The sequence below is a fragment of the Dendrobates tinctorius genome, unplaced genomic scaffold, assembly GCF_039654945.1.
Source record: "Dendrobates tinctorius isolate UK_male_01 unplaced genomic scaffold, ASM3965494v1 ptg000040l, whole genome shotgun sequence".
NCBI classification, from domain to species: domain Eukaryota; kingdom Metazoa; phylum Chordata; class Amphibia; order Anura; family Dendrobatidae; genus Dendrobates; species Dendrobates tinctorius.
Window position 1 is genome coordinate 33057824 of NW_027361708.1, and position 15462 is coordinate 33073285.

The following is a 15462-nucleotide window of genomic DNA, read 5'->3' on the forward strand; positions in this document are numbered from 1 at the left end:
TTAGCGTTACGCGGTTGATTCGGCTGAAGACCCAGGAGGTCGCGGGAATTGTGAATAATTATGTTTGTAGTTCGGCATTATTATGCATATCGTGCGGAGCACCTGTTTAAGATAAATTGTTTTCTAACAGGCACCTGTCATGATAATTTCACTCATATCCTGGAAGTTTTCCTTCTTGTTTACGTATGTGCCATTACGCCCTTTAAAAGCTGTAGAAATGTCAGCACATTGGCATTACTGTAAATTGAACTTCAACATAATTGGCACTGAAAAGAGCTTGTGATGAATAAAATGTGCAATTACTGCTCTTAACAGTGGCGTGTTCATAACCCATATTGTTCCATGGTGATGTGTATTTTTAGTCTCTGCCGGTCTTAAAAGCACATGACATATAGTACTATTGGGGCTCGTTCACACAACCCTACTTTCAAGCCAAGTGAAAAACACAGTCAATAATGTTATTCAATGGGGCAGCACAGATGAGCGATTTTTTTTCACTGACAGAATCTGCACGTGGAAAAAAATCGCAGCATGCGTGAGTTTCTTGTGTAACTTGGATAAGTCGCCCATTCAAGTCTATGCGTACGTAAAAAAATCACATGCCAGAGTTTGACTGTTTTTTATATGTTCGTGTGAACCAACCGCTACCATTAGGCTGAGTTCATCCATACTGTGGTTCATATGCAATCTGAATAGTGCGCGCACTTAAAGACTTGGGTAAGTAAGCGAGACTCAGCCAACCTATGCTAGAGAAGAGTTCATACTGCAGGTTATGCACAGATTCAGTCCGTTAATAAAACACTCCTCTGAGGGACCCGATTGAATAACATTGGTTCTAGTGCTTTCTATGTCTTGTCGGTTTTTTTCATGGACAGCATTCGTACTGAAATTAGGGTAATGAGAACTTGGCCATACTCTGTTGGGTATGGAGTTTGGCTTGCCATTTTTGGGGCTGTCTTAATCCATTTCTGTATGTTATTAGGAAATGTACCCAGTGTCTATCCTAAGGCTAAGTGCACACATAGCAGAAATTTTCTGCTGAAAAACAGGACTCCCTTCCCAGAAACCGCGCTTTTTTTTCCTGCGCGTTTTTGCGTGGTTTTTTTTGCATTTTTATCCATGCAGTTTCTAGACACAAAAGCCAGAAATGCGGAAAAAAACACGACATTAATGAGCATGCTGCGTTTTTTACCGCAATGCGGTTTTTTCACGGTGAAAAACGCATCAATGTGCACAAAAAGTGCTAAATGCATAGAAATGAATGGGAAGCTTCTTTTTCGCGTTTTTCCCCGCGGATTTTTTGGCAAATCCGCGGGAAAAACCGCGAAAAAAACGCTGTGTGTGAACACAGCCTAAACATTCACATCTATATCATGGGATCTAACATTTGTCCTTGTGGAGAGTGACAAGCCAAGCCTGGAATGTCAGAGTGAGGAGACTTATAGGCCATGCAATGCATATAAGATCTCACCTAGCCAAATTAGATCTCATACTTTACACTGATGGGGGCAGTACCGTATCTGGAAACTGAGATTCTGGTTTGGCTTTCATCCTAAGTCCTATGGCAAGGCATTTAAAGGGTCGATATTGACTTTTAGGATTGCTACTTCCAATAGGTGGCGCTAGAGTTTTAGTCCTCACTGAAGAGGCAATTCGCACATCTGTATCATAAAATCCCAGTTGGTTGGTCCATGGTAACTGTAAATGTGCAAGCATTCTCAATGAATTGCCCTTTTCTGCCACATTTGTATCATCTCCTTTGCTGGTTCCTCGTGGATATTTTGAATAAATGCATTTTTAATTTGACAGGTGTGAGCTTGCTGATTCCACATGGAGCGATCCCACAGGGAAAATACTATGAAATGTATTTAATGATTAATAAGAGGGAGAACACTGTGTAAGTATTTACCTTTTAAATCTTCACATATAAATGAATGTTCCTGCCACACATTGCCATGGGCTTCCAGAAGGGACGTTTTGCGCTTTGAGTGAAGTTACATAAAGCAGCTGTCAGTCTGGGACAGTTACAGTGGCCTGTATGTGGTTCAATCTAGTTTATATAAATGCAATTAGATGGATGGATTGGTTCTTAAAGGGGATGTCTCATTCTGACTCCTATGTGTTATACACTTGCTATGCCTATGAATATCATAGTGGAGATGCCTAGTTAGATGTCACTAAGGAGCAATGGCTCTTGCCCTGACAGCCAGGCTGACCCCTCTCTCCCTTTAAGTCACTATGTCTATGCATGCACTCGTCCTTGTTTTGAGATTAATTTCTTCTCGGCAAGATAATATTCTGCAGACCTTACCAGGATTGTCTACTACTGGATAATCTGTGCTCAATCAATTCAGGACCTCACATAAAATACAAACAGTATATAGTCCCCTCCCACAGCGGTGCCGTTCCAGCAATGTTGGCGCTGCTGCAGACAATCAACGGCCTCTGTTTAGCTGCAGCCTTTACTATTTCATCAGAGCAAACGTCCACCCTGATGGAATATTGATAAGCTGCAGCTAAACAGAGGCCGCTGATTGGCTGCAGCCTGCACATCACACCACAGTATCACATAACTCTCTCTGGGAACAGCGGCGCCAACATTGCTGGAACGGCACCACTGTGGGAGGTGACTATATATTGTTTGTATTCTCATTAAGGTCCTGAATTGATTAAGTTGGGGTTGTCCAGTGGTTGGCAATCCCTTTTAATTTTAAAGTTTTTTTTTTAAAAAATGTCTGCTGATTGGTCATTCTTTATTTGCAGTCTGCCTTCGGAAGGGACACAGACTGTTTTGAGCCCTATAGTGACTTGCGGGCCCACTGGACTTCTGCTGTGCAGACCGGTCATTCTCACCATCCCTCACTGTGCAGATACAGCCACATCGGACTGGATCTTACAGCTGAAGACTCAGTCTCACCAAGGAAACTGGGAGGTAGGAACGTCTTGGCATTCACCGGTGGTGTGTGGAACACTTGTCGACGCTGACGAGTCTGTTATCTGCTTTACATATGTCTTAATCGAAACAGTTGGTAACAAATAAACATTAGGGGTGCCAACATTGTTAAAGGGGTTGTCCGGCCAACAAAAACTTTAAGCATTTTTTAATACAAATATACAGAGGCTTACTCACCTTCCAGGGCCCCTTCAGATTCAGTGTGAGATACTCCAGAAGTTAGCGCCAATTATCGAAGTGGTGTCTGCTCTGTCGGGAGCATACAGGACTGCTGCAGCCAGTCACAAATCAGAAACCTAGAAGAGAGCATTATCAGATGTTTCTTACAAGGCACGCTGTTCTAGTCTCTTTGACCGCTGCAGCCAATCTTTCTAACTTCTGAACGGAACAGGCACAGACCTCCGGAACATCCTGCGTTTAGTATGCCTTTCTTTATTATTTTAAAACCATCGATGCCTTAAAGAAACATTATTTTGTTGTCAGACAACCCATTTAGCTCTAAAAGGCCAGTGAGGTGTAAGGCTATGTGCACACGTGTGGAATTGCCGCGTAAATTTCCGCGCCCACTCCTGCCGCTGGAAATCCGCGAGAAATCCGCATGCGTAATTCCCGCGAAAAACTAGCGTTTAATGCTAGCGTTTTCCAAGCGATCTGTAACATCGCTTGGAAAACCGATTGACAGGTTGGTCACACTTGTCAAACATAGTGTTTGACAAGTGTGACCAACTTTTTACTATTGAGGCTGCCTATGCAGCATCAGTAGTAAAAAGATAATAAAAAAAATAAATTGTGATATTCTCACCTTCCGGCGTCCCCCGCAGCATCCCCAGGCCTCACGATGCTCCCGGCAACTCCCGTTTCCAGTGATGCCTTGCGACAATGACCCCAGATGTCATAGCATCTCCCGAGACCGCTACATCATCACAGGTCATTGTCGCAAAGCATCGCCTGGGAATAAGAGTTGCTGGGAGCATCGCTGAGGCCTGGGAACGCTGCGGGGGACGCCGGAAGGTGAGAATATCACGAGTTTTTATTTTAATTATTTTTTTTACAGGGATATGGTACCCAGGGCCTGGAGGACAGTCTCCTCTCCTCCAGACGGTGGGTACCATCCGCACATGATCCGCTTACTTACATAGCCACATGCAGAAAGTAAGCGTAACAATGCATTCTTATGTGTGCGGAATTCCTGCGATTCCACAAAAAGAATGAGCATGCTGCGTATTTTTCCATGATGCAATTCTGCCGCAGAAAAATACGCAGCATTAGCACGGCATGTGCGGAATGCCATTGAATACAATGGGTTGCTTATTTTATGCATTTTCATGGTGAAAAAAATGCGGCAAAAACGCATAAAATCCACGGGAATTCTGGACGTGTGCACATAGCCTTACTACTGTATTTTAAATCATTTGGCCTATGTTTGCTGTCTCAGATCTCCAGCTGCTACAAAACTCCCAGCATGACCCCATAGCTAGAAATCATGGTCATGCAAACAGCCGGAGAGCTACAGATTGGAAAGGTCTATTAGATGAGCGCTCACCTGAGGAACATGTCTGGGAGATCACTGCCAGGCTTTGTATTGAGTCCATGTTGCATTGTGTAACGGATTTATCTAGGCCGTAACCTCTAATTGTGCTGTAATGATCCTTGTGTGCCCCTCCATACCAGCACTTTCATATTCTATACATGCCTATTTATGAAGCCTAATATTAATCTGATATCATTTGCTTGTAGTGGTGCCGAGAGGTTGCTGGTGATGTGTAAATTCTCCCAATGTGGTTTTCCCTACAGGCATAGGATCCCTTTCCTCCTTATTTCTGCATCGTTGGGTCAGATAGCGCCCTCTAGTGATACATTAGGAAAAACATAATTGGAAAGAAAAACATTTTTTTTCTGTACTGCTTTTATATTCGCCACCTGAACTGTAGGTTTTTAAGAAAAAATCTGTCCGTGTACACATAAGTGACACATTGATGTTGTTTTCAGGAGGTGGTGACGTTAAATGAAGAGACGCTCAACACTCCATGTTATTGTCAGCTTGAAAACCAGTCTTGTCACATCTTACTAGACCAGCTGGGGACCTACGCCTTTGTAGGGGAATCGTATTCCAGATCTGCCATAAAGAGGCTCCAGCTGGCCATATTTGCCCCAATTCTCTCCACATCTCTAGAATACAACCTCAAGGTGTACTGCTTAGAAGACACGCCGGACGCATTAAAGGTAACTTGTTTGACTATGAATATTTCTTTTGGACATAGCTAGCAATTTATTCTAAATATTTATTTACCCATTCTAATTTTTTGTTAACTTAGGACTGGAAAATTTGTATTGTCCTTTTCCCATGGTTCAGTAGCTCTGGAGACGCAGACTCCATTTCACGGGCTTTGACACTTTATCTTTAGTAAAGGTTTTATGACACTTCCTAATATATACAGTGGGTACGGAAAGTATTCAGACCCCTTAAATATTTCACTCTTTTTCATTGCAGCCATTTTTGGTAAATTCAAAAAAGTTTTCAAAAAAGTTCATTTTTTTCTCATTAATGCATACCCTGCACCCCTGAAAAAAAATAAAAACAGAAATGTAGAAATTTATTAAAAAAAAAAAACAAAACAAAACACATACCACATGGTTAATAGTATTCAGACCCTTTGCTCAGACACTCATATTTAAGTCCCATGCTGTCCATTTCCTTGTGATCCTCCTTGAGATGGTTCTACTCCTTCATTGGAGTCCAGCTGTGTTTGGTTAAACTGATAGGACTTGATTTGGAAAGGCACACACCTGTCTATATAAGACCTCACAGCTCACAGTGCATGTCAGACCAAATGAGAATCATGAGGTCAAAGGAACTGGACAAGGAGCTCAGAGACAGAATTGTGGCAAGGCACAGATCTGGCCAAGGTTACAAAAGAATTTCAGTGAGAGACTCTTTGTTCCTGTCTCCTGATTAGCGAATTCCCCTAAAATCATTTGTGTACTGTTTTGATTTAGCACCCTAATAAGTTTGTTAATGGGTGCACAATTTATTTTAAGCAGTTATGTCATAAAGATAATTCCCGTCCATGTGCCCCATGAACCTGAACCAAGGGCTCCATAAGAGCAGTTCCAGCACTCCTGACACGGCATACCTTACATGCATAGACATTCATTCGAATAGGCAGCATGTAATGCGCCATTTCTCCTGCAGTGGGAGCTGCAGGCTAAAAAATAAAAAAACATATTCAGCTGATTGCCAGGGGTTATAGATGACGGAACTCTGATCAGCTATTCCTGCGCCAGTTTCTTTTCAAAAAGGAGTTCTTTTATATTGTCGTGTTACAGAGTTGTTCCCATCTTCATGAATAGGTATTGTCACATAGTTCTTGTAAATACAAGACATTTTGACATTTATTGCTTTTTAACATTTTCAGCCATTCTTGAGGTATTACCGCTTTGATTTTGTTTACAGCTTGTTGCCTTGGAGATCAACCATGGCTGCTAGACAGCAAAATCCTCTCAGTCCTTACAAGTTCTTTTTCTATTGATCGTATTAACATTGTTTTGAAGCTGGCCAGTGTTTACAAGCCAGACAACAGCAGTGGTCGGTCTCCTAGGCAACAGAACTGTAACTTGCTAAAAAGCTTGTTTTTGCAAATACTGTCTGACAATATCCATCTCTGAATATTGGAATAACCCTTTATCTTTAAGAATAAGAGGACAGAAACTGTAAAGATCAATCAAAATGAACAGTAAGTTTTTCAGTTCATCCGAGGAAAGTACAAATGTTTAATGGCGTAATGGGGAATGAGTTAGAGGAATGAATGGTGACAGGTGCTGGAGTCAGTCCTGCTTAATAATGTAAAGCATTTATGTTTTTATAGCCTATGGACTATATTCGAGTAACCTCAAAAATGGGTTATTAACTGTAGAAATCAGTCATAGGAATGGGCTGATCCTGGGCCAATAATTAGCAGACCTTTTAGAAATGCTGAGCTCAAATACTATTTTCAGTAGTAAAAAGAGCAGAGTAATTAAATCCTTCCTTATTTTACCATTTTAAATATTCAAATATCTGGTATTAAGGCAACATATAGCTGTCTAACCTTGTAGCTTCTCCGTAATTAATGTTCTCGGCTACCTTCCTTAGTGTTTAAAGGGCAAAAAAGTAATTATTTTTACTACTTCTCAAGTTTTGCATACAAGCAAGTGAATCTCTTCCTAATGACCTAATTATCTCAACAGATAATTTAAGCAAACAAACTAACGAAGAGATTACTTGAATAAATAAGTCGTCTGGCGTTGTCTGTTCTTTCCATATTCTAGGACATCTCTGTAGAGCGCGCCACTTCTAAGGCTTTCTAATTAAGATCCTGATTAATAATATTCTGCAGTTCTTGTTTTAAGGGAATAAACTGTTTTTCACATTTTATTTTTTTGAATTAATATTTAAGAAAATGATATTTAATTATTCTGATTGTTATTTATTTTGACGTGAAGAGGAGCTTTGTATTCCCTTTGATAACTTCTTTGGAAATAAGATTTCACGCTCTACCCTCGAGTCGCAAAATCAGAGGGCAGTAAATAAAAAGATCGTTTTCAAGTTGGTCAATTCCTTGATGCATCAGTTAAAGAAAAAAAAAACACACAAAGTCTAAGTAGGACATTTCTCTCTAAATGTACCCAAATATCTGTGTATGTAGTCAGCTTAGGCTAGTTTCACATTAGCGTTTTTTTGCGCAGCGCATCGTGCGCATAAAAAACGCAAAGAAAAACGCAAAACAAACGCGCGTTTTTTTTTCGTCATGCGCACGCTGATGCGTCAAAAAAACGCAGCGTTACTTGCGTTTTACATGCGTTTTTGCATGCGGTTGCGTTTTTTATGCGCATGCGTTTTTAGGTGTGACATTTCACAATAGAAAAATCCTTGAACACCAATGGTTCACCAGTGGGCGTGTGTCATTGGAATGTTTTATAGACCCTGTACTGCTGAATTCATCAGATTTTGCTGCTGTTTCCGGTGTCAAGATGGACCTGCGTCTGGATAATTTCCGCTTCAAGCTGGATCTTGACATCGCGCTGTCTCAGGCGCATGCCTTTTGTTGCCAGCAAGAAAGGGAGAGGGAGAGACAGCAGAGACGGCAGCGGCGTCGGTTTTGGAGGCATCCAATCATCGAACTCCGGGCAAGCCGTGGAGCATATCACACGCTGTACAGCGAGCTACAGGAAAACCCGGAGAAATTTGCTGACTATACACGGATGTCCCAGGAAAGCTTCCTTGACTTGCTGGGTATGGTTGAAGGAAACATCCGGAGACGGGACACTCAGCTCCGGCGTGCCATTCCTCCCGAAGAAAGGCTCCTTGTCACCTTACGGTATGTATGTTGTTATGTTTGCATAATTTTTTTGGCTTTTTCCATTTTTTTTTTTTTTTTTGGTCAAAAAAATTAGGTTTTTTTTTGGCTATTGAATTTTAACATTATTTTTGGGAAATTGCTTTTTTGCATAATGGTTTTTCTTCTGTCATGTACTAATCCCATTTTTTTTTTTGATCCAAAAAATTAGGTTTTTTTTTTGGCTATTGAATTTTAACATTATTTTTGGGAAATTGCTTTTTTGCATAATGGTTTTTCTTCTGGCATGTACTAATCCCATTTTTTTTTTTTTTTGATCCAAAAAATTAGGTTTTTTTTTTGGCTATTGAATTTTAACATTATTTTTGGGAAATTGCTTTTTTGCATAATGGTTTTTCTTCTGGCATGTACTAATCCCATTTTTTTTTTTGATCCAAAAAATTAGGGTTTTTTTTTGGCTATTGAATTTTAACATTATTTATAAAATGTTTTTTTGCTATGTTGTATTAAAAAAACATGCAAAATAGTTAGGCCATGTACTTTTTTATTTTCAGTGTTTTTAGTAATACCCAAGACAGAAATATAATTATTTTTTCTTTTTATGTTTGGCAGGTTCCTGGCAACTGGAAAGAGTCTTTCATCCCTGCATTTCCAGTACCGGCTGGGAATCTCTACTTTATCCGGGATTGTTGCCGACACCTGCAGGGCTCTGTGGGATGTTCTGTGTCCGGAGTGTCTGCCATTGCCCACTGCCGAAAAGTGGCTTCAAATATCGGAGAAATTCTGGGCAGTCTGCAATTTCCCGAACTGCCTAGGAGCGGTGGACGGGAAGCACATCCGCATCACAAAACCTGCAAGAAGTGGCTCTGAGTACTACAACTACAAGAAGTACTTTTCCACAGTCCTAATGGCCATTGCGGATGCAGACTGCCGGTTTGTGGCGGTGGACATAGGGGCATTCGGACGGGGCAACGATTCACAGACTTTTAAGAACTCTGATATGGGCTGGAGGTTGTACGGCAACCATTTCAATTTTCCACTGGCACGGCCTCTTCCCCAAACCCAAACTCCACCACTGCCATTTGTAGTGGTTGGGGATGAGGCATTTCAGATGTGCCCAAACCTGCTGAAGCCGTACTCCAGCCGTGACTTGGACCACCCCAAGAAAATTTTCAACTACAGGCTTACGAGGGCTCGCAGGACTGTAGAGTGCGCCTTTGGCATTCTAGTGTCCAGATGGCGAATTCTCAGCACCGCCATCAATCTCAAAATGGAAACAGTGGATGAGGTGGTGAAGGCATGCGTGGTTCTGCACAATTTTGTTATGGCAAAGGAGCAGCCGAACTTTGACATGGATGAGCCTGCTGCCAACCCTTTGCCAGATTTTACTCAGCACCCTCTTCGGTCCTCAGTCGAAGTTGCCCAAATGAGGGACCAATTTGCGGACTTCTTTTTATCTGATGTGGGTCGTGTAGCATGGCAGGATCAAATGGTTTAATAGTTTTGTTGTTTGTTAAAAATAAAATACATGTTTTTTTATACCTGTACCCAGTGTACTGTGTCTTAATAAACTCCACTACTCACCTGCCCAGGTTAAAGTAAAGAAAGGGAAACCACCATAAAAAATATATATATATATATATATATATATATATATATATATATATATATATATATATATATATATTATTTTTTTTATGGTGGCTTCCCTTTCTTTACTTTATACCGGATGGTCAGCCATCCAACTCTGAAAGGGATACTATATTTCATTTTTTTTTATATATATATATATATATATATATATATATATATATATATATATATATATATATATATATATATTAATAAAAAAAAAATGAAATATAGTATCCCTTTCAGAGTTGGATGGCTGACCATCCGGTATAAACTAAAGAAAAACAAACCATAGTGTACGGCGCAGTGTGTGCAGTCGGCGAAAGACACAACCAAACATTATTTTGAAATAAAAATATAACATTTATTTTACTTATTTTTTAGTTGGTGGAAACTGGGGGGTGTGGAGGGATGAGGAACGGCTTTGGGTGGAGTAAGGGGTTCTAGGGGAAGGAGGAACCAAAGAAGTGGGGGAAGGGAGCCGAGGCAAGGAAAGTTGTGAAGTGGGAGGTGAGGGAGGAGGGAGGGTCAGAGTCCTCCTCTTTGTTTTTTTATGACGGTGGCCCGTCGTCTTGCTGCTGTCCTCGCTAGAGCCTGAGGACTGGCTAGACCCCGGGGACCGCCTTGAGCCTCTGGACCGCCTTGAGCCTCTGGAACGCCTGGAGGCTGTGGACTGGCTGGAGCTGGGGGACCGCCTGGCGCTTGTGGACCGCCTGCCAGGATCTTGTACCTGCTGTGGCATGCTGGTGGTGGTGGATGTCCTGGCAGGGGCCGTAAATATTGAATGCGGGTCCCCCAGCTGATGCTGCTCTGAGGTGGTGGTGGCGGTCCATGCAGGCGTGGTGGCTGTGGCGGTCCATACCGGGGTGGTCCTCCCGCTGGTGGTGGTGGTGGCGGCGCTACAGGCAGGGGTGGTGACGACGGGCCATCCAGTGGTGGTGGCGGCAGCAGTGGGCCAGGCAGGAGCAGCGCTTGGCATGGTGTTGGCGGGTAAGTGTCCAGCTGCACTCGGACTTGGGGCGGTATATTGGTGTCCGGCGAGGCTTGGAAGTGTGGTGGCTGTGCAGTGATATGCAGCAGAAGTAGGTAATGCTGTAAAACGAGTCAGGGGTGGCACCGGTGGAAATGCCACCGCTGACTGCTGCATAATCCTACTCTGCTGCATAGCCTGCATAAAAGCATTGTTGCAGGCCTGCATGACAGTCAACTGGAGGTCAGGGGTAAGGTGTTCCGCCGTGTCCCGAGCTATTTGGGTATAAAAATGATGCGCTGGTCTGGCGAGGTCGACTTCCAGGCGCTCCAGGCGACCCTCGATAGACTTGTAACGTTGGTCCAAAAGGAGGAAACCACTCTCAAGTCTATCGGAGAGTGCCTTGAGGCTACTCTGAAAGACCGAGCTCAATTCAACGAACTCGGGCATGAGAGGCCTGTCCGAGGTCCTCTGCCGCTGCTGGCGGGAAGTGCCCGCAAAACCAGTGGCAGAGACCTGGGACAGGGGAACACCTGAGCGACCAGCTTCCTGGTCTCCAGATGACTGTGGTGCAGACCTGCAAGGTGCTTCCTCGCTGATGGATGGCTGGGAGGGGTCCGGGGCAGCTTGATGAAGGACCGCTTCGGGCCCAGGTTGCAGGGTGCTGCTCCAGGTGCTGTGAAAAGAAAAGAAAGAAATTACTACCATAAATTAACAATCGCCAACTCCTGTGGAATAGAAAAGCACAGAATAAAACACAATACAACTAGAAAATACTTACGTTCGGGAGGCAAGGACCGGTCTTAAAAATGCCAAGGCACGATGGTATCTGTACTTCGTGCCGGTCCTTGCCGCAGCACCACTGCGAACCTGATTCTCCTGACGGATATCCCTGTTGAAGCGGTCCTTCATCGAGCGCCAACGGGTTCTGACTTTGTTCACTGTGGTGGAAAAAAAAAAAAAGAAAAAAAGTAAGACTATGCACTGGAGGCTGTGATCATCCAACTGTGTGTGATGATAGAAACTCCATGGAGTTAATAGCATCACACACAGTTGGGTGATCCCGGCCAAGATCACTGCTGCATCACACTGCATTTAAATACTTACGAAAATCCTTGCAGACCCGGGGAGAGGCGTTGTCCCAGCCATCCATCAGCGATGCGGCCACCTCGTTCCAGAGCCGCCGGATCACCACGTTGTCCGAGTGCAGTTGGTGACGGGTGTCCCACAACGGGACTCGCTCCTGGACTAGACGGATGAGCTCGTCGTTGTCCAGGGCGAGGTCCTCCTCCCGCTGTGGAGCCTAGAAAAGAAAGACAAACATTAATCTTTGAAAGATTTTAAAATAAACTAGATGTGTATTTCCTGAAGGAAGTACAGATAGTGCTTTGAAATGGTGCCCGGGCTGCACCTTTAAGAGAGACTTGCCTGCTGCCCCTGCAAGACTTTCAACTCAGGATCCGTTTTAACTGTGGGTGCTTCTAGGTGCCACTTTGGCCTGTGGAGCCCCTCATGGTCTGATTTGGTGGGTGGGGCCCCTCAGGATCCAATTCGGTGGCCTGGGCTCCTCAGGGCTTGAATTGGTAGACGGGATCCCTCAGGGTCCAATTTTGTGGGTGGGGCCCCTTAGGGTCTGATTTTGTGGGCGGAGCCCCTCTGGGTCCAATTTGGTGGGTGGGGCCCCTCTGGGTCCGATTTGGTGGGTGGGGCCCCTCTGGGTCCGATTTGGTGGGCGGGGCCCCTCAGGGTCCAGTTTGGTGGGCAGGGCCCCTCAGGGTCCAGTTTGGTGGGCCCCCCGCGGTGTCCGATTTGGTGGGCAGGGCCACTCTGGGTCTGATTTCGTGGGCAGGGCCACTCTGGGTCTGAATTGGTGGGCGGGGCCACTCTGGGTCCGATTTGGTGGGGGGGCTACATAGGGTCCGATTTTGTGGCCGGGGCCCCTCAGGGTCCGATTTTGTGGTTGGGCCGCTCAGGGTCTGATTTTGTGGCCGGGGCCCCTCAGGGTCCGATTTTGTGGCTGGGGCCCCTCAGGGTCCGATTTTGTTGGTTGGGCCCCTCAGGATCCGATTTTGAGGGTGGGGCCCCTCAGGGTCCGATTTTGTGGTTGGGGCCCCTCAGGGTCTGATTTTGTGGCCGGGTCTACTCAGGGTCTGATTTGGTGGGCTGGGCCCCTCAGGGTCCGATTTGGTGGGCGGGGCCCCCAGGGTCCAATTTTGTGGGTGGGGCCCCACTGGGTTCAATTTTGTGGCCGGGGTCTCTCAGGGTCCGATTTTGTGGCCAGGGCCCCTCAGGGTCCGATTTTGTGGTTGGGGCCCCACAGGGTCCGATTTTGTGATTGGAGGCCCTCAGGGTCCGATTTTGTGGGTGGGGTCCCTCAGAGTCCGATTTGTTTGGCGGGTCCCCTCAGGGTCCGATTTGGTGGGCGGGGCCTCTCAGGGTCCGATTTTGAGGGCGGGGCCCCTCAGGGTCCGATTTGGTGGGCGGGGCTCCTCAGGGTTCAATTTTGTAGGTGGGGTCCCTCAGGGTTCGATTTTGTGGCCGGGGCCCCTCAGGGTCTGATTTTGTGGCCGGGGGCCCGTCAGGGTCCGATTTTGTGGCCAGGGCCACTCAGGGTCCGATTTTGTGGGTGGGCCCTCAGGGTCCGATTTTGTGGCTGGGGCCCCTCAGGGTCTGATTTTGTGGCTGGGGCCCCTCAGGGTCCGATTTTGTTGGTTGGGCCCCTCAGGATCCGATTTTGAGGGTGGGGCCCCTCAGGGTCCGATTTTGTGGCCGGGGCCCCTCAGGGTCCGATTTTGTGGTTGGGGCCCCTCAGGGTCTGATTTTGTGGCCGGGTCTACTCAGGGTCCGATTTGGTGGGCTGGGCCCCTCAGGGTCCGATTTGGTGGGCTGGGCCCCTCAGGGTCCGATTTGGTGGGCGGGGCCCCCAGGGTCCAATTTTGTGGGTGGGGCCCCTCTGGGTTTGATTTTGTGGCCGGGATCTCTCAGGGTCCGATTTTGTGGCCGGGGCCCCTCAGGGTCCGATTTTGTGATTGGGGCCCCTCAGGGTCCGATTTTGTGATTGGGGGCCCTCAGGGTCCGATTTTGTGGGTGGGGTCCCTCAGAGTCCGATTTGGTGGGCGGGGCCTCTCAGGGTCCGATTTTGAGGGCGGGGCCCCTCAGGGTCCGATTTTGTGGGCGGGGCCCCTCAGGTTTCGATTTGGTGGGCGGGGCTCCTCAGGGTTCAATTTTGTAGGTGGGGTCCCTCAGGGTCCGATTTTGTGGCCGGGGCCCGTCGGTCCGATTTTGTGGCCAGGGCCAGTCAGGGTCCGATTTTGTGGGTGGGGCCCCTCAGGGTCCGATTTTGTGGGTGGGGCCCCTCAGGGTCCGATTTTGTGGGTGGGGCCCCTCAGGGTCCGATTTTGTGGGCGAGGCCACTCTGGGTCTGATTTGGTGGGCGAGGCCACTCTGGGTCCGATTTGGATGCCAGGGTTGCTCAGCCTCCTTTTTGTAGGCCAGAGTCTTATCAGCCTCCGATTTGGAGCCTTGGGTCACTCCGCTTTCGATTTGGCGCGCCGGCCCTTTAAGACTCATTTTGGTGCGCCGGCTCTTTAAGAATCACTTTGGCGCGTCGGCCCTTTAAGAGCCAGGGTGGCTCACTGGGCTTCTAAATCCACTTTGGCGCACACATTCTCTCTCAGGGGCATGCGTCATGTGATGAAGCTAGATTTGCATTTGTGCTGTGGGCTTTGCTTTAAGAGCTGATATTATGTGGCAGACGCTCTCTCCTGGGGTTGTCATGTGACGTTCGTAGGCGTTGGCATAGTAACTGGGTGTGCCTGCGCATATCAATGAGCTCAACTGCCATTTCAATCGCCTCAGGGCACGTTTTAAGCTTCCCATTCAAATGCATTGGAGACAGTGCATTCCAATGACGGGAAAAAAAATTTTCAAACGCAAATTGCGCAAAAACTACAAATCCGATCGACACGAAAAATACTTAGCACACCTCACATGGACGCTGGCTTCGAAACGACACCTCAACGGAGTCTGTGCGTGTAGCGATTCGGGCTGTATTAATTGCGGAAATCAACTTAATAATAATAACTAGATGTGTATTTCCTGAAGGAAGTACAGATAGTGGTTTGAAATGGTGCCCGGGCTGCCCCTTTAAGAGAGACTTGCCTGCTGCCCCTGCAAGACTTTCAAGTCAGGATACGATTTAACTGTGGGTGCCTCTCAGGGGCCACTTTGGCCTCAGGGTCTGATTTTGTGGGTGGGGCCCCTCAGGGCCTGATTTTGTGGGTGGGGCCCCTCAGGGTCCGATTTTGTGGGTGGGGCCCCTCAGGGTCCGATTTGGTGGCCGGGGCCACTCAGGGTCCGATTTTGTGTCAGGGGCCCCTCAGGGTCTGATTTGGTGGGCTGGGCCCCTCAGGGTCCGATTTGGTGGGCGGGGCCCCCAGGGTCCAATTTTGTGGGTGGGGCCCCACTGGGTTCAATTTTGTGGCCGGGGTCTCTCAGGGTCCGATTTTGTGGCCAGGGCCCCTCAGGGTCCGATTTTGTGGTTGGGGCCCCACAGGGTCCGATTTTGTGAT

At 46.4% G+C, this 15462-nt stretch overlaps 1 protein-coding gene across 2 annotated transcripts in view; it reads left to right on the forward strand.

Moving 5' to 3' along the window:
* UNC5B (unc-5 netrin receptor B) overlaps nucleotides 1–15462 on the forward strand; it is a 248751-nt gene that overhangs the window by 210561 nt on the left and 22728 nt on the right. For both annotated transcript variants that reach the window (XM_073574899.1, XM_073574900.1), the window contains 3 exons: nucleotides 1810–1897; nucleotides 2764–2932; nucleotides 4943–5176. In XM_073574899.1, the coding sequence (XP_073431000.1) occupies nucleotides 1810–1897; nucleotides 2764–2932; nucleotides 4943–5176 (491 nt within the window). The remainder of the gene's footprint in view (nucleotides 1–1809; nucleotides 1898–2763; nucleotides 2933–4942; nucleotides 5177–15462) is intronic.